Raw genomic sequence first — 19,696 nt, forward strand, 5'->3', positions numbered from 1 at the left:
GTTTACTTGATTTTGCTTAGTGTTTAATACTACTATACGGCTGACTTGGAGAGCCCGGGTGAGTTTTGCTCATCCATGCCCAATAAGCAGGCTGGCACAGGAGTTCAAAAAGCTGCGGGCTCTGAATCGTGGAAGATAATATGATAGGTGAGGGAACCACAAGACAAACTCCGAAGCCCCCATACACACTATCAGATCTGCTGATTTTTTTTCCTTCAGGTTTACCAAAACCATATAATATGAGGTCAAACCTTAGGAGTTCCAATTTGTATGTAATCAGGCAGGCCCTTCTACTACATGGTTTTGGTAAATCCGAAGACAAAAATCTGCAGAAAATCTGATAGTGTGTATGGGGCTTTACTCTTGTCTCTTCACCCTTCCTACAGATGTATCAATATAAAGACCACAATCCACTTCCGATCCCTTCTTCAAACCAGATTTATTGCAACAAGTGTCAGTGACGCTCCATCAGAGTCCTCATCTCTAAAACCGCTCAGCTATTACTTACCTCTGATTTTATTTTTAGTTTTTTTTTTATTATATTTATTGTTAAATACATTTTTTGTGTCCCCGGGCAGGAAATATCTCCTCCAGATTCTCCACAGCCTGAGGAGCTGGAAAGTGTCTTCTTGGACAATAGTGTTGACAAGCCGAGAGCCTGGAGGTCAGCGCCGCCATCCCCGTCCTGTGAACGGAGAGGTAATGTGTTCCCGTTTATAATGATGGAGATATCCATTGATGAACCTACCCTGGACCGGTTCGAAGTCCACTGTGAATGGAGTAGGGTAGGGGGTAGAAGACATACCCTGTTTCCCCGAAAAGAAGACCTAGCGTGATTGTCGGTGATGGCTGCAATATAAGCCCTACTCCCAGGGCCGTCTTTAATATCGTTTGGACCCTGGGCAAAAAATGTATTGCCCCCCCCCATGCAATTTCACTCTCCACCTGCTCTGAGACATACAATAATTAGCAGCTAGACTTAAAATCAATTACTGTTTCAGATCAGGCAGCAATTGCAATTGGTTGCCAGCGGTTACAGCTATCATTACTGCTTACTGACTGGTTGCTAGAGGTTACAGCACACATTACGGCTCACTGATTAGTTGCTAGATGTTACATCAAATAATTTCTGCTTGTTAATTGGTTGCTAGAGATTAATATACAGCAATACTGCTCACTGATTGGTTGATAGAGGTTACAGCACACCATCTCCTTACTGCAGGGAAGCATGATATACATATGAATGCTGCCTTTATTTACATATGAATGCTGCCAACCGCAGCTATTTTCTTAGTAATGCCACCACTATTTACATATGAATGCCGGTTATTTACATGTAAACAACGGGTCTGCCGGTAAGTCATCTGTACACAACAATAGGGCAGAGGTGAGCAGCATTAGTACTAGCACTTCACACTGAGATATCAGGACACAGCACAGGGCTAAAACTTCAAGGGACAAGGGAATTTAAGCTGGGATAGTTGGCAAGTATGAGGCTGCTGCTTTGGGCCCCACAACAATGACAGGGCCGCTGCCCCTTTTGCCCTGCCTTAAAACAGCCCTGCTTACCCCCTAAAATAAGCCCTACCCTAAAAATAAGACCTACAATGACTTTAACTAGGGTTTATTTGGGGGGTAGGGCTTATATTGCAGCCATCACCGACAATCATGCTAGGTCTTCTTTTCGGGGAAATATTGTATCTGAGAAGGGGCTTTTCATATCAATACTGTTAACTCAACTCAGAAAAGTCTCTTCTATTTCTCTAAGCCTTATTCAAATTTCCAAATGTTTTTTTTTTTTTTTGCTGCTGTGATCTGACTTCTTGCTACAGGGTGACTACTTCATTCTCCATGGTCCTACTTTATGTAGGAACGTAGCCGCCCTCTGGTGCTGGTTCCTGAGATGGTCTATGAACAATGGGATATGTAGTGTGCATAGAGCAGTGCACGGGATCTCCACTAACATACAGCACTCACTCCAAACAAACAGAAGTGAGGGGGAAAAGGACTGTATCCGGTACCCCCTGCAACATTTCCAAGCATAGTTGACATCAGATGTATAGGAGGAGACCTCAGAATCCTTGTCACTAGTCACCGATCTCCCTTTGCAGGCTGTGCAATAAGGAGATTTTGTTTAGCTGTCGTAGTGGTGTAGGATAATGGTCCTCAGAACTTCTGGTCATCCCGGTGTTCTGCCTAATAGAGTCCGGCCATCGATATGTGTCCGTTCCGTACTGCGCATGCGCAGTACGGAGCAGACGAAGCTTCGGAAAATCTCCGAAGCTGAACGGCGCCTGCGCCGTGAGTGGAGGAGGTAGCCCCACTATCCAAGCGGACATAGGGTTTAGAATTTTAGAGGGCCCCTCGCGGGCGAGCTTCGCTCGCCACGCTTCGGGCTCGGCCTCGCTGCGCTCGGCTCTTTTTTATTCTAACTCTATGTCCACTTGGATAGTGGGGATAGAACCTGGACTCACGGCGCAGGCGCCGTTCGTCCTCGGCAATTTTCGGAATCTGTGCTCCTGTGTACTGCGCATGCGCAGTACGCAGAGGACAGCATCTGATAGAGGACCCTAATTGACAAGACACCGGCAAGCACTGAAACTAACCTTGTATGCCAAACACAGTCTTCCCAAGGCCATAAAAAATCCCAGTGTCTCCTCAATTGAAAACTAACATGACAGCGGTTTCTATTTGGCGGAGTCACAGTTTGGAAAATCAACTTATGGATTCCATAAAAGCTCATCCAACTAAAAAACAGGAATTCAGTGATAATAACTGATCTAGACCCAACGTTAGCCAAACTTTATTTTTGGATATTGTGGGTAAATGTTAAAACTTTTAATTTTTTTTTATAGCTTACTGTGATACCTTTGAGATTCCACCCCCGCATCCTGTGTGGTCACAAGGCCAGGAAGTGAGATGCAATCTCCTAAGTGTGGACACAGACAGCTATAAAAAATAAAGTATGATAATAATATTTATTAGAGATAAAGAATAATAATACTTATTAAAGATAAGGAGATCAATAATAATAATAATAATGATTATTAGAGGTAAAGAGATAAAGAATCATAGTAATATTTATTATAGATAAAGAATGATAATAATAATAATTCTTAGAGATAAAGAATAATAATATTTCTTAGAGACAAAGAATAGTACTATTTCTTAGAGATAAAGAATAATAATATTTCTTAAAGATAAAGAATAATAATATTTCTTAGAGATAAAGAATAATGGTAATATTTATTAGAGATTATAGATAAAGAATAATAATAATATTTCTTAGAGATAAAGAATAATAATATTTCTTAGAGATAAAGAATAATGGTAATATTTATTAGATATAATAGATAAAAAATAAAATAAAATAAATAATAATAATAATAATATTTGTTATGCTGCGTACACACGATCGAAATTCTCATCGGAAAAAGCTCTGATGGTTTTCCGACGGAATTCGGCTCAAGCTGTATTGCCTACACACGGTCACACCAAATTCCGATCGTTTATAACGCGGTGACGTACAACAAGTACGACGGGACTAGAAAAGGAAGTTCAATAGCCAGTAGCTAATAGCTTCCATCTCATAGTTGAATCTGAGCATGCGTGATTTTTGGTGTGTTGGAATTGCATACACACGATCGGAATTTCCGATAGAAAGTTTTTCCGTCGGGAAAATTGAGGACATGCTATCAATTTTTGGCTGGCGGAAATTCGGACAGCTAAATTCTGATGGAGCATACACACGGTCGCATTTTCCGATGAAAAGCTCTTATCGGTCTTTTTCTGTCCGGAATTCCGATCGTGTGTACGCGTCATTAGAGATAAAGAATAATAATATTCATTAGAGATAAATAATAATAAAATTTATTAGAGATAAAGAGATAAAGAATAATAATAATATTTATTAGAGATAAAGAATAATAGTGATATTTATTCGAGATAATAGATAAAGAATAATAATATTTATTAGAGATAAAGAATAATAATACTTATTAGAGATAAAGAATAATAGTAATATTTATTAGTGATAATAGATAAAGAATAATAGTAATATTTAATAGAGATAATAGATAATATAATATTATATATTAGAGATAAAGAGATAATAATAATAATATTTGTTAGAAATAAATCATAATATTATTTATTATAATAATATACTAATAATTTAATTTCTAAAGTTCATAATAAGATTTTGTTTCCAAATTCAGTAAAAAAGACAACTCGTTTCAGGGGCTCAGAACACTCCTCCTTCATCAGGGCTTGTATATTGCAAATAATAGAGAGAACTCAAAACAGTAGAATCACCAGAATTATCAATTTATAATGTAATTAGTGAAATATTATAGAGTTGAAGAGACAGGACACTATATTTATAGTACTTTGCTGATCATGGTTTTTGCAGCTAACATGATTTTAGTGGGAAAAGGCATCTTTCACCAAGTTTTTGGCAGCCCAGAAAGTCACATACTTTATTAAAGTGAACCTCATCTGCAGGGTCAACAGTGACAAAGTGCTGCTTCCTGAGGATACCGGTGTCAAAGGGGCCTGTTTATAAAACATTCATTCAGTGAATGTCTCACACATTTTTGCATGCCTAAATAATTTTGACTATACTGTAATTTCTCTAAGAGATTGATTCTCAGCGCCATCTAGTGGCCAAATATGGTATAGGTTTCTTAAATACCCCGATGAGAAAATACAGCATACAGTATTTTTGGACTCTAGGAGAAATTTTTGAGTATAGTCTCAAATAACACAGCCTAAAGTTAGGCGTAAAAAAGTACCATCATGCAGATGGTAGGAGTGTGAGGACAGTTGCTGAGGTTGTCCAAACATACACTCTAACCCAACAAATGTATTTTGTTAGACTATCTCAGTACTGATACACATTCAGGGGCGGACTGACAACTCATGGGGCCCCCGGGCAATAGAAGATCATGGGGCCCCCTTGGTCTCCACATTCAAGCCAAACCTGCACAGGGAGACACTGGAGAGAGAGAACATACACACAGGGGGACACTAGTGGGAGAACGCACACACACACACAGGGACACCAGAGGGAGAACGCACACACACACACAGGGGGGGACACTGGAGGGGAACGCACACACACACACACACGGGGGGGGGACACTGGAGGGAGAACACACACACACGGGGGGGGACACTGGAGGGAGAACACACACACACACACAGGGGGGACACTGGAGGGAGAACGCGCACACACACACACAGGGGGGGGACACTGGAGGGTGAACGCGCACACACACGGGGGGGACACTGGAGGGAGAAAGCACACACACAGGGGGGGACACTGGAGGGAGAACGCACACACACACACACACACACACACACACACACACACACACACACGGGGACACTGGAGGGAGAAGGCACACACACACAGGGGGACACTGGAGGGAGAAGGCACACACACAGGGGGACACTGGAGGGAGAAGGCACACACACATGGGGACACTGGAGGGAGAAAGCGCACACAGGAGGACATGCACACAGGAGGACACGCACACAGGGGGACATGCACACAGGACACACACTTACACAGCACAGGACATGCACACAGGACACTTCCACAGCACACAGGGGGACACGCACACAGCACGGGAGGACATGCACACGGGAGGACATGCACACGGGAGGACATGCACACAGGACACATACTTACACAGCACAGGACATGCACACAGGACACTTACACAGCACACAGGGGGACATGCACACGGGAGGACATGCACACGGGAGGACATGCACACGGGAGGACAGGCACACGGGGGGACAGGCACACGGGGGGACAGGCACACGGGGGGACAGGCACACGGGGGGACATGCACACAGGACACATACTTACACAGCACAGGACATGCACACAGGACACTTACACAGCACACCGGGGGACATGCACACAGGGGGACATGCACACAGGACATGCACACAGCACAGGGAGACATGCACACAGGAGGACATGCACACAGGGGGACACGCACACAGGGGGACATGCACACAGCACAGGGGGACATGCACACAGGACACACACTTACACAGCACAGGACATGCACACAGGACACTTACACAGCACACAGGGGGACACGCACACAGCACGGGAGGACACGCACACGGGAGGACACGCACACGGGAGGACACGCACATGGGAGGACACGCACACAGGACACATACTTACACAGCACAGGACATGCACACAGGACACTTACACAGCACACAGGGGGACATGCACACAGGGGGACATGCACACGGGAGGACATGCACACAGGGGGACAGGCACACAGGGGGACATGCACACAGGACACACACTTACACAGCACAGGACATGCACACAGGACATGCACACAGCACAGGGGGACATGCACACAGGAGGACATGCACACAGCACAGGGGGACATGCACACAGGACACACACTTACACAGCACAGGACATGCACACAGGACACTTACACAGCACACAGGGGGACACTTACACAGGGGGACATGCACATAGGGGGACATGCACACAGGACATGCACACAGCACAGGGGGACATGCACACAGGACATGCACACAGCACACAGGGGGACATGCACACAGGGGGACATGCACACAGCACACAGGGGGACATGCACACAGCACACAGGACACATACTTACACAGCACAGGACATGCACACAGGACACTTACACAGCACACAGGGGGACATGCACACGGGAGGACATGCACACGGGAGGACATGCACACGGGAGGACATGCACACGGGGGGACAGGCACACGGGGGGACAGGCACACGGGGGGACATGCACACAGGACACTTACACAGCACACCGGGGGACATGCACACAGCGGGACATGCACACAGGGGGACATGCACACAGGACATGCACACAGCACAGGGAGACATGCACACAGGAGGACATGCACACAGGGGGACACGCACACAGGAGGACATGCACACAGCACAGGGGGACATGCACACAGGGGGACATGCACACAGGACACACACTTACACAGCACAGGACATGCACACAGGACACTTACACAGCACACAGGGGGACACGCACACAGCACGGGAGGACACGCACACGGGAGGACACGCACATGGGAGGACATGCACACAGGACACATACTTACACAGCACAGGACATGCACACAGGACACTTACACAGCACACAGGGGGACATGCACACAGGGGGACATGCACACGGGAGGACATGCACACAGGGGGACAGGCACACAGGGGGACATGCACACAGGACACATACTTACACAGCACAGGGGGACATGCACACAGGACATGCACACAGCACAGGGGGACATGCACACAGGACATGCACACAGCATAGGGGGACATGCACACAGGAGGACATGCACACAGCACAGGGGGACATGCACACAGGACACACACTTACACAGCACAGGACATGCACACAGGACACTTACACAGCACACAGGGGGACACGCACACAGCACACGAGGACATGCACACGGGAGAACATGCACACGGGAGAACATGCACACAGGGGGACATACTTACACAGCACAGGACATGCACACAGGACACTTACACAGCACACAGGGGGACACTTACACAGGGGGACATGCACACAGGACATGCACACAGCACAGGGGGACATGCACACAGCACAGGGGGACATGCACACAGGACATGCACACAGCACACAGGGGGACATGCACACAGGGGGACATGCACACAGCACACAGGGGGACATGCACACAGCACACAGGACATACACACAGGACATACACACAGCACACAGGGGGACATGCACACAGGACATACACACAGCACACAGGGGTACATGCACACAGGACATACACACAGCACACAGGGGGACATGCACACAGGACATACACACAGCACAGGAGGACACTGTGGGATGGAGGGACCCGGGGCCCATGCATCTGTCTGTACCGCGCCCCCCCCCCCCCCCACATCGCGTGTGGCGGCCCTGGTGTCTCGGCTTCACTCACCGAGCCACTGGATGCTGAGCCTGAGACACTTCTAACAGCGCGCTGCTCCCCGCCGGCCCCTCCACTCTTCTCGTCGGTCCCAAGTCAGGTGATGTCACGATGCATACAGTACAAGCACCTGGCCTGGGATGGACAGGGGAAGGAGGGGCCGGCGGGGAGCAGCGCACAGTTAGCAGTGTTATTATCTGCATCGCGGGCGCGGCATGTAATTCAGCCGCTGCAAGTGGCCTCTCATATGGCCGAGTCCGGGCCCCTAACGTCCGCGGGCCCTCGGGCGGCGCCCGAGTGACCGACTGGTCAGTCCGCCCCTGTACACATTAATACATTTTGCTAAAAATTAAATCATTTATTACATATAAAAAAAATACATAGATCTCAATAAAATTTCAGAAACAGTATACAAATACTATGGTTTCCCCAAGAAGTATCTGATGATGGAGTTTTTCCATAGTTTAACCAGTCCTCTACTAGTTTCACGGTACACAGACCGCTTCGTCAGGAGGCGTAATCTATAAACATATAATGCAATAAGGTACAGAGCAAAATAAAACATACAAAAGCATATTAGTACATAAAACTCAGCTGTATCACTGTGAAGTTACTTACCCAACAGGTCCAACACCAGGTACAAGACCCAGCTTCTCAAAGTTTTCCCACTGTGGCAAACATGGTGTTGGACCTGTTGGGTAAGCAACTTCACAGTGATACAGCTGAGTTTTATGTACTAATATGCTTTTGTATGTTTTATTTTGCTCTGTACCTTATTACATTATATGTTTATAGATTACGCCTCCTGACGAAGCGGTCTGTGTACCGTGAAAGTAGTAGAGGACTGGTTAAACTATGGAAAAACTCCATCATCAGATACTTCTTGGGGAAACCATAGTATTTGTATACTGTTTTTTTTATTGAGATTTATTGAGAAATTTTATTAACCACTTGCCGCCTGCCCTATAGGCAATTGACGGTGGCAAAGTGGTTGCATAATCCTGATCGGACGTCATATGACGTGATCAGGATTATGAGCCGCTGCGCGCCCCCGGGGGCGCGCATCGCGGTGATCGTTGTTGCGGGGTGTCAGTCTGACACCCGGCAACCACGATCTCGGTAAAGAGTCTCCGACGGAGACTCTTTACCACGTTATCAGCCGTGTCCAATCACGGCTGATCACAGTGTAAATAGGAAGAGCCGGTGATTGGCTTTTCCTCACTTGCGTCTGTCAGACATGAGTAGAGGAGAGCCGATCGGCTGCTCCTCTGACAGGGGGGTCTGTGCTGATCGATTATCAGCACAGCCCCCCAGAGGATGCCCACACTGGACCACCAGGGACGCCACCAGACCACCAGGGATGCCCAGCAAAAGGTAATCCTCCCTAGACCACCAGGGATGCCAGTCAGTGCCACAATGGATGCCAATCAGTGCCCATAATGGATGCCAATCAGTGCCCACAATGGGCATCACTGATTGGCATGCATTCTTGTTTGGCACTGATTGGCATCCATTAGTACAGTATAACAATACAATGCCGCCTATGAGTGCCCACCTGTGCCGCCTATCAGTGCCCCCTGTGCCGCCAATAGTGCCCACCTATGCCGCCTATCAGTGCCCATCCATGCCACCTATCAGTGCCCACCCATGCCCATCTGTGCCGCCTATCATGTCCATCTGTGCCGCCCATCCATGCCCATCTGTGCCGCCCATCCATGCCCATCTGTGCCGCCCATCAGTGCCACCTATCAGTGCCCATCCGTGTTGCCCATCAGTGCCACATATCAGTGCCCATCAGTGCCACCTCATCAGTGCCACTTTATTGGTGCCACATCATTGGTGCCCATCAGTGCCGCCTTATCAGTGCCCATCAGTGTAGCCCCATCAGTGCCCATCAGTGAAGGAGAAAACGTACTTATTTACAAAGTTTTGAAACTGAAACAAAAAAAAACATTTTTTTTTCAAAATTTTCGGTATTTTTTTATTTGTAGCGCAAAAAATAAAAACCGTAGAGGTGATCAAATACCACCAAAAGAAAACTCTATTTGTGGGAAAAAAATGATAAAAATGTCATTTGGGTACAGTGTAGCATGACCGCGCAATTGTCATTCAAAATGCGACAGCGCTGAAAGCTCAAAATTGGTCTGGGCAGAAAGGTGTTTAAGTGCCCGGTATTGAAGTGGTTAAGATCTATTTTTTTTTTTATATGTAATAAATGATTTAATTTTTATCAAAATGTATTAATGTGTATCAGTGCCGAGATAGTCCACCAAAGAACTTTTGTTGGGTTATAGTGTATGTTTGGACAACCTCAGCAACTGTCCTCACGCTCCTACCCTCTTCATTGTTTCCTATTTTTGGCCACTAGATGGAGCCGATGATCATAGGAATTTATCTATCAGAGAATTTACAGCCAAAATGTGTTGCATGCATGCCTGAAAACACAGCATGACTGCCAATTAATCAATCAATCGGGCTGTCATTAATAAATATTGTCATCCCCATGTGCCTGCTAAAGTGCAGTGCATTTCTCTGAAGGTCGGGAATGCTCATGATTTTGCACGCATTCTCCATTAACCACTTAGCGAGGTCAGCCTCTGTGCAGGATCATATGTGTGTGTGTGTGTGTGTGTGTGTGTGTGTGTGTGTGTGTGTGTGTTTATATATATATATATATATATATATATATATATATATATATATATATATATATATATATATATACATACACATGCGTAATCCTGCACTTCCAGGTAGCGAGCGTGAATGTACGCCGCCGGCGGCTCGCTCCCAAACTGAATATTCACAGCGGCAGCCGATGGATGGGTACCATTAAACTCGATGTCCGTGGCACCCACCGATCATACGTTACAGAGGCAGAACGGCATATGTAAACAAGGCAGATTGCCGTTCTGTCAGGAGCGAAAGCATGGATCCTGTATCTGAAAAGCAGGAACCTCCCACACAGATAAAAAACACCAGCTAGGCACACATTTAACCCTTTGATCACCCCTGCTGTTTAACCCCTTCCCAGTCAGTGTCATTAGTACAGTGACAGTGCATAATTGTAGCACTGATCACTGTATTATTATCACTGGTCCCCAAAAAAAGTGTCAAAAGTGTCAGTTAGTGTCCGATTGTCCACTGCAATATCGCCGTCTGCTGTAAGTCGCTGATCTCTGCCATTACTAGTAATAAATAAATAAATAAATAAATAAAAATATCCCATAGTTTGCGGACGCTCTAACTTTTGCGCAAACTAATCAATATACGCTTATTGGGATTTTTAAAAAATTATTTTTTACCAAAAACATGTAGCAGAAAACATATTGACTTTTTTATTGAGAATTTATTTTGTAACTTTTTTTATTGGATATAATACATATTGACTTTTTATTGAGAATTTTTTTTTTATTGGATATGTATATATTCAAAATTGTTGGTCTTTTATTTGTATATAGCTCAAAAAAATAAAAAAAATAAAAAAAAACCCCACAGAGGCGATCAAATACCACCAAAAGAAATCTCTATTGGTGGGAAAATTATTATTTTTTTATTTGGGTACAGCATCGCACGACCGCGCAATTGTTATTTAAAGTAAGGCAATCTCAAAAAATGGCCTGGTCATGAAGTGGGGGGTGGGGGGCTAAATCTTCCGTGGTCAAGTGTTTAATAGAAATGGGAACCTAGGGTAAGGAAAGCAAAACTGTCAGTCTACGCTCATAGCCTATCATCACTAAGTGTAGGCTATGAACACCACTAAAGGTAGGTCCTCTAGCATGGACTTCTTTTGTGGCTCTTAGCTGGAGGACTTGACTCTGCCAAATGCTGTAAGCGTGGGTCTGGACAGGCAGCTGGTAGATGCCCACTGACTGCGGGTCCTGATCACATTAAGGTCTCAATGATGGCATGTCACTGCTCAAGGCTACCAACACAACATTTCTTATAAATAATAACAAATGATCCTCTGCCTTCCAGCCTAACCCTCCTCTGATTCATATTCTACATAACTAGCTTGGCTCTATCTAATACGCAGTTACATTTCAAGTAAATTTCCATGTAATATCAACATATCATATGACCTCAGGAATAAACTTGTATCATATATTATTACTTCCTCTTTCCCTCCATCTGTTAGTGTTATCTGTGATTTATATCCTTCTTTTGAAGAAGCAATAAAATAATTATCAAGAAACAAACACAATTAAAAATCAAAAGATGACCCAGGTGATCAATCTGCTCTGTAAATGATAGGCATGAGCAAACACATTCTGAACAGCGCGTTTCGGTTCATTTCCTGGTGTGTTTCACAGGAGATAGGCAGCTGGTGAGAAATAATATGGTCCATTCTGTTCCTCGCTCATCTAATTCCTCCAGCTGTTGCAGATTGGCAGTTGATAGCGGGGGAAAACAGGTATACTATATTACCAAAAGTATTGGGACCATAGTTTTGTCAGTCACTTTATAGTAGGCAAGTAGGCATCACTTTAGCCAGTCATGCTGACATACCAGAGTGTTTACATTTTGTTTATTTTTTTACAATAATGTTAAAAACGGAGGTTATTAAATTAGCCTACACTTAGCTCACTGAATGATCCCAGTTAACCACATCCGTATTTACCATCACTGTCCAGGCTGTCCGGTGACGTCGCGGACATCGTTGTCACATGACACCTCCCCCTTCCCTTCATTAGCAGACAGAGACACTTGGGGAAGGAGGGAGGAGTCTGGTGACGTCGATGTCCGTGGCATCACCGGATCTCCGACGGAACTCCCTGAAGACTCGGAAGCCGGCGGAGAGGTGAGTACCGATCAAAATTCTTGATCGAAAAAATTAACAATTAATCAAGGAATTAATCTTTAATATTCCCAGCCCTAATTTTAATATTAGTCTAGATGGTGGATACCTAGTTTTTGTATTTTTGTTTTCATTAATTGTGCAATAATAAAATTCCCTTGATAAGCAGCTTGGTCCGCCTGTGACTTCTTTTCTTGGGGGGGTCTCCTTTCCCCCTGTTCTATTTTTCAACTCAATATTGAACCCTATGGTCTAAGACTGGGATGCCATTGAAGTTCAAGTGTGTGTAAAGGCAGGTGTCCCAATACTTTTGGTAATATAGTGTATATCAGAGACAATAGTCTGATTCAAAAAAGTATTTAAAAATTAAACCTTGACAGAACTCTAGCCAAAAATAAGACGCAAATGAGTAGCTAAATAAGAGATAACCAAACAACACCAGCTTTTGCAGCAATACAGTATTCAACTTCATTCCATAGATTTCACATGCAGTACTTTATTCTGCCTCTAGATGTCCCCAGTCTGATGGCCAGCATTATTCAACCCACTTCCTCAGCCCAGGTCGTCCTGGATCCACCCCCAACTTGTGACTTGACAGTGAAAGAAGCGGCTCATCTTTCTGTCACTCTACTCTCTCCTCCTATTAGCAGGCTTCTTGTCAGCGCCCGAACTGCTTGGCTCCTGCAAGAGGCTGATAATAGGTCAGATTAGGTACTTACACTGTTAGTATTTAAAAATAAATTTAATGATATATTAATGATTACAGAGCTGCATTCATTTGGGTCTTTTATGCTTGTCTGGAGTTCACCTTTAAGGCCTTGTTTAGAGGTGTGGTTAGGGAGTGGTATGAAATACATGGTTGAGCTAAATTTTTGCCACTCCCTTAAGCTGCAATAGTCTCTCTGGATTGTGGCCTTGTGCATTATATAGGAGTCACGGTACATGGAATGACAATTCTGATTTTAGCACAGCGGCAGGGTTAGCTGATTCCATTTATACTGATCCAGTTATACTGTGTTTTTAACATATACCCAGTGCCGGGATCAGGGGAGAGGCAGGGGGAGGGGGATCGGTCAGAGGGCGGCTACCCCAGGCACTGTGGTAGCATGTGAGGTGGGGGCGCCGTGTGGAGTTTGCTGCTACATGCTGACAGGAGTAGTGACAGCACTACTCCTGTCAGCTTAGTGCGGGGAATGACAAGCCTAATCAGGAGAGTAAAAGAGAGCTGGGAGGAGGTTCGGGCTGTGCTCTCTCTCAGTCCCCTCCAGCTCCTCCTCCTGCATCAAGACTGGAACGGTGCAGGGTTTCCTTAACTGCCCCCATCTCCTCCCAGCAAAGAGTCAAAGGGGTAGGTAAGGAAACCTTGGGGTCAAAGATTTGGGCTGGTAGGGGGGATTTCAGCAGAGGGTGGGGGAATTTGTACTGGGAGGAGGGGAAATTCGTGTTTGGGGACAATTTTGGCTTGCAAGAGGAATACAGCATGCAGGTAATGACATATAATGCTCATACATCTTGGGGTGGAAAGGAAGCACAATTCTCCTGCAAACTGTGCACAAAGAACCTTTTTATACAGTAAGGCCCTGGTGTCACAGTATTGAAAGAAAATAGGAAAATGTGCCCCGGGGATAGTATGGGTGGGGGTTAGTGCATATACAGAAAGTATGAAAGTATTGAAATAATAGCAACATTTTATTCAAAATACGTGTTTTTAAAAAGAGTATATAGAATATTTCATACAGTTAATCTCCTGAGGCATGACAAAAAAAGAACTCTAATAAAAGAGAACATAATCAAGCATGACAGTCAGAATACCCAACATGTTTCGGAATTTTGTTTGTACAGTTCCTTCTTCAGGGGTTTTGAAAATATACTGTATCATCTATCATGGAAATACACGAGTATAAATTAGTCAAAGAATATATAATGATTACAAAAACTACAAAAATGACAAAAGATGGGGACAACAACCTAGAACATAACAAATAATGACGGGTAAAGGTCAGAAAACTTACTAAAAAAAATGTTCATATATGATGATGACTGTGCCATAGATAGAATATATTAAATCGGCTTGACACGGTCTGTCACTTCACGGTCTGGTCTCCGGCAAGTGTTGGTAATCAGGACTTGACTACTATATTGTTCAAAAATGTATATTATATAGCCAAACCCAAAAAGGGAATGGGGGCTGGGAGTAAGGCGGTATGAAGGTAATCTCCCAATACTGACTACCCAGCCAAAAAACATCCAACTGGCACCAAACAGGCACGGTAGGCTAAGGAATCCACGAGGAGCAGCAAATATCGGTCACAGACCCCTAAACATAAACAATATATAATGAGTAGAAATAACCAATGTGCCCATATACATGACTTCGGCAATAAGCAAAGAACAATTACTAGTGCAATTGGGGAACAAGATGGCAGCTTGCTCCTAACGCAGTAAAAAATATTTGTAAAAAATATATATATTATTGATATTGGCATATAAAGATTATCTATTGCCAAATAATCATTAATGCATGGGATGGGAACAGGCAAAGCGGTCAAGTACTCAGACAAGAATATCATAAAGTCAAAAATAATACTGACATATAAGCCATTAGCATGTATGTTCAAAATGACAAGTAATCAATGCCAGATAAATCCCCAAAGCGTCCAGGCTAAACATATAGGCTCAATGCCAACAAGAAGCTATACATGGAAAACAATAAGATGTCAAGGGCTTGCTTTCATGATATCAATGGCCAGAGATCGTGCTGCTCCTAAGTGTAAAGCCTTGGCATGCAGCAAACAAATGATGCTGCTGCCAAGTTTAACCACTTGCTTACCAGGCACTTAAACCTCCCTCCTATCCAGACCAATTTTCAGCTTTCAGTGCTGTCGCACTTTGAAAGACAATTGCGCGGTCATACAACACTGTACCCAAATGAAATCTTTATAATTTTTTCCCCCAAATAGAGCTTTCTGTTGATGGTATTTGATCACCAGTGCGATTTTTTTTTTTATGTAAAAAGACAGAATAAAAAAAAAAAAGTTTTTTTTTATTTTGTTTTAAAAATTTTGTCCGTCATTGATGTACGCTGCTGAGGCAGCACTGATGGGCACCGATGGGTGGCAGTGATGGGCACTGATGGGTGGCATTGATAGGCACTGATCGGTTACACTGATAGGCAGCACTTCTAAGTTGCACTGATTGGCACCACTGGCGAGCATTGATAGGTGGCACTGGTGGGCATTGATAGGTGGCACTTGTGGGCATCAATAGGTGGCACTTGTGGCCACTTAGACTCTATAAATGAGGCATAATTGCTTCTTCCTTTTCGGGACCGGTGTCCCTTTAAGATAAGCCATTGACCGGCTTTTTTTTCCTCCTCCGCTGTCAGCGTGAGGAGAAAAAAAAAACGATCACCGAGCTTTTGTTTTGATCATGTGATCAGCTGTCATTGGCTGACAGCTGATCACATGGTAAGGGCCTGGGACCGGCCCCTTACTCAGATCGGTGATCACCCGAGTCTCAGTGACTTGGTGATCAAAGCGACCTACAGGGCGCACGCAGGGAGCGTGCACAGGGGAGGCGGTCATATGACGGCCTCCCTTGAATTCACATCCACGCTGTGGCCGTCACTTGGCCATAGCGCAGATGCCAGGTGGTTAAATACTAACTAGTGTGTGAATGAGGAACACCCACAAGAGGCGAGTATCTCCAATGTTTGCTCCTCAAGAGTGGAATCAGGTGCAAGGTAAGTAACACTTCTTCTCTCAACCGACCAAGGTGTCAGCAGAGAAGCGGGTCATACTGACGCTGCTCCCCCGGCAGGGCGGTGTCCGGCGTCACTGCGTCACAGGATGCAATGACGTCAGACGTCGGAGCACCGTTGACATGGAGGGAAGGGCCAGAAAGAATCCAGCAGATGGAACGACCAAATCACACATGCGCGTTAAAACGGCCAAGGCAGGAAAAACAGGACCCAAAAACGATGCCCCGAGACAATTGAATGTTGCGGGGCTTCCCCGTGTCGGGGACACCTGAAAAGCCAAAGTGATCCCCGGTCAGATACCTGATGTATGTGCTGGAAAAAGGAGTATGTTTATATACCCAATATTAGAGTGGATTCACCAGAACATATATAAATAATATAGCCAGGGGACCAAGAAGTGAAGTGAATCTGAAAAACATCAAAACACAGAAGAGCATATTTTAGTCAAATGGAATCAGTTATACAAATACTTGAATATTAGATTGTACAATAAGAGAAAAAAGAACAGGATATACAGGTATATATACACACAATAAGGCCAAACCGACACAAAGCAGCAACAAAAAATGTAAGTGAATGTGATTTGTTACTTATAAGTCCCTTTCATAGCCACCTGATGTAAAGCCCTGTAAAAAGGGTTTGAAACGAATGCTGCGTACACACGACCGGACTTTCTGGCAGACTAGGTCCTACGGGATCAGTCCTTCGGACAATCCGATCGTGTGTGGGCTAGTCTGACCACTTTTTCTTAAAAAAATCAGATGGACCTAGAAATAGAACATGTTTCAAATCTATCCGACAGACTAAACATTGGGGAAACCGTTCGTCTGTGTGCTGGTCCGACGGACCAAATACGACACAGCTATTGGTTACTGGCTGTTGAACTTCCTTGTTTAGTCCCTTCTTACGTCGTCACGTTCAAAACGAACGGACCTTCGAACGGACTTAGTTCGGTGGTGTGTGGCCAAGTCCGTTCGTTCATTCGTCCGTCAGTTCGTTCAGAAAGTCTGTGGGACCTCTGCCGAAAGTCCGTTGGGAATACCGTGGGACCTAGTCCGTCTAAACATCCGGTGGTGTGTACACGGCATTAGTACTTCATTTAACCCTGGAGGTGAGGTAACATTATGGTTAGAGATCCACCTCATTTGCCATTTTGTTCAAATCTCCTCCTCTGGGTGTCTGGTGGAGCCGATCCAATACCAACACTGATATTTTTGGAAAGCATTCGTTATGAACAATTGCTAAATGACGGCCTAGAGGGAAATGGGGATTAGCACTTTTCATAGCTGCTATATGACGATATAATCTCTTCCATAACTGCTGGATAGTTTTGCCAATATAATAGCAGCCACACTTGGATTGCAATAGATAAATTACAAATGTGGTTTGGCAATTGGCATAATGTTTAGGGGCAAAAATCCACCCATTGGGGAGGCATGGGTTTCTGTCCGTATATATATATATCGGCAGTAACCACAAGGGAATGTACCAAGTGTGTTACAGGGGTCACCACGGGTAAGTCCCCTGAATTCACTTTTGTCCAAAAGGTCCCCTACTGATGTATTGCGTCCAGAGGCAGGCTGACCATTCGGACACTCGGGCACTGCCCGAGGGCCCCATGCCACTAAGGGGACCCATCAGGGTTGCCAGACTCAAAAAAAACAAGGACAGTATGTAAAAATCTGTGTTTTTTTTTTTTTTTTAATCCCAAGATTATACTGCCCTGCCTCTCCAGTACCTTTTCAGTGTGTGTATTCTGTGTGTGTATATATTGTGTGTCTCTGTGTGTGTATACTGTATGTGTGTATGTGTGTATACTGTGTGGCCCCATAATCTATTGCCTGGGGGCCCCATAATCTCCTATTGCCGGGGGGCCCCATAATCTTCTTCTATTGCCCGGGGGCCCCATGAGTTGTCAGTCCGCCCCTGATTGCGTCTAAATGTGACAAGGGGGGTTGGAGGAACAAAGGAGCCTATTAACCAGTTGCCGACCGCCGCACGCCGATGTACGTCAGTACAATGGCACGGGCAGGCATAAGGACATACATGTACGTCCCTTGCCTCCCGCGGGTCGGGGGCCCGATCGGGCCCCCGCCCGGTGCCTGCGGCGGTCGGTTTTCGTCCGGGAGCGATCCGGGACGAGGGGGCGGCCATTCATTCATGGCCACCCCCTCGCGATCGCTCCCGACGAATAGAAATCCCCGGTGACATCACTTCCTCTCCTGTAATGTAAACACAGGAGAGGAAGTGATGTATTCTCTCCTCCGTGTCGGTATTTTCCGTTCCGACACGGAGGAGAGCGGATCGGTGAGTTGCACCAACACTCTACACACACAGTAGAACATGCCAGGCACACTCACACCCCCCCTTTACCCCCCGATCACCCCCCCAATTACCCCTGCCCCCCAGTCACAGTGACACCAATGTCATTTTTTTTTTTTTTTTTTTTTTTTTGCATTGGTGTCATTTGTGACTGTAATAACTGTTAGGGCAGTTAGAGTTAGCCCCCTTTAGTTCTAATGTACCCCCCTAACCCCCCCAATAAAGGTTTAACCCCGTGATCACCCCCCGTCGCCAGTGTCACTAAGGCTGGGTTCACATTGCAGCGGTTTATGAGAACGGATGTGATTCGCACCGCACTGCAGTGCAAATCACATCCGATCTCTGTGCGATTCGAGTTCAGCCATTCGCCGCACCCGCCGCACCCGCCGCAAATTCGCACGGGACCCTTTTTTTGGCCCGCAGCAGAATCGGATCGCATGGGTGTTCACACCATGCGATCCGAGTTTGCAGATCGCACTGCGATATGCGAACTGATCTGGGGGTGTCAGTAACATTTCACTGACACTCCCAGCAGTTCGCATAGGGCAGTGTGAACTGCCGCCGGGAGGCATGCGATGCGGGAACCCGCCGCGGATTCGTGCGTTCCCGCATCGCTCCAGTGTGAACCCAGCCTAATAAGCGATAATTTTTCTGATCGCCGTATTAGTGTCACAGGTGACGCTAGTTAGGCAGGTAGGTATTTAGGTTCGCCGCAGCTTTTTATAGCGCCAGGGACCCCCATATACTACCGCATAAAGCCCCCTGATTGCCCCCTAGTTAACCCTTTCACCAGTGATCACCATATAACTGTTACAGGTGAC

At 45.4% G+C, this 19,696-nt stretch overlaps 1 protein-coding gene across 3 annotated transcripts in view; it reads left to right on the forward strand.

Annotated features, from left to right (window-relative positions):
- The window catches only part of GPSM3 (G protein signaling modulator 3), a 93,013-nt gene that overhangs the window by 57,829 nt on the left and 15,488 nt on the right, over positions 1 to 19,696 (forward strand). For all 3 annotated transcript variants that reach the window (XM_077483810.1, XM_077483823.1, XM_077483815.1), the window contains exon 3: positions 579 to 699. In XM_077483810.1, coding sequence (XP_077339936.1) covers positions 579 to 699 — 121 coding nt within the window. The remainder of the gene's footprint in view (positions 1 to 578; positions 700 to 19,696) is intronic.

This window comes from Lithobates pipiens, unplaced genomic scaffold, assembly GCF_037356315.1.
Source record: "Lithobates pipiens isolate NorthernLeopardFrog02 unplaced genomic scaffold, aLitPip1_a1.2 Scaffold_1, whole genome shotgun sequence".
Classification (NCBI taxonomy): Eukaryota; Metazoa; Chordata; class Amphibia; order Anura; family Ranidae; genus Lithobates; species Lithobates pipiens.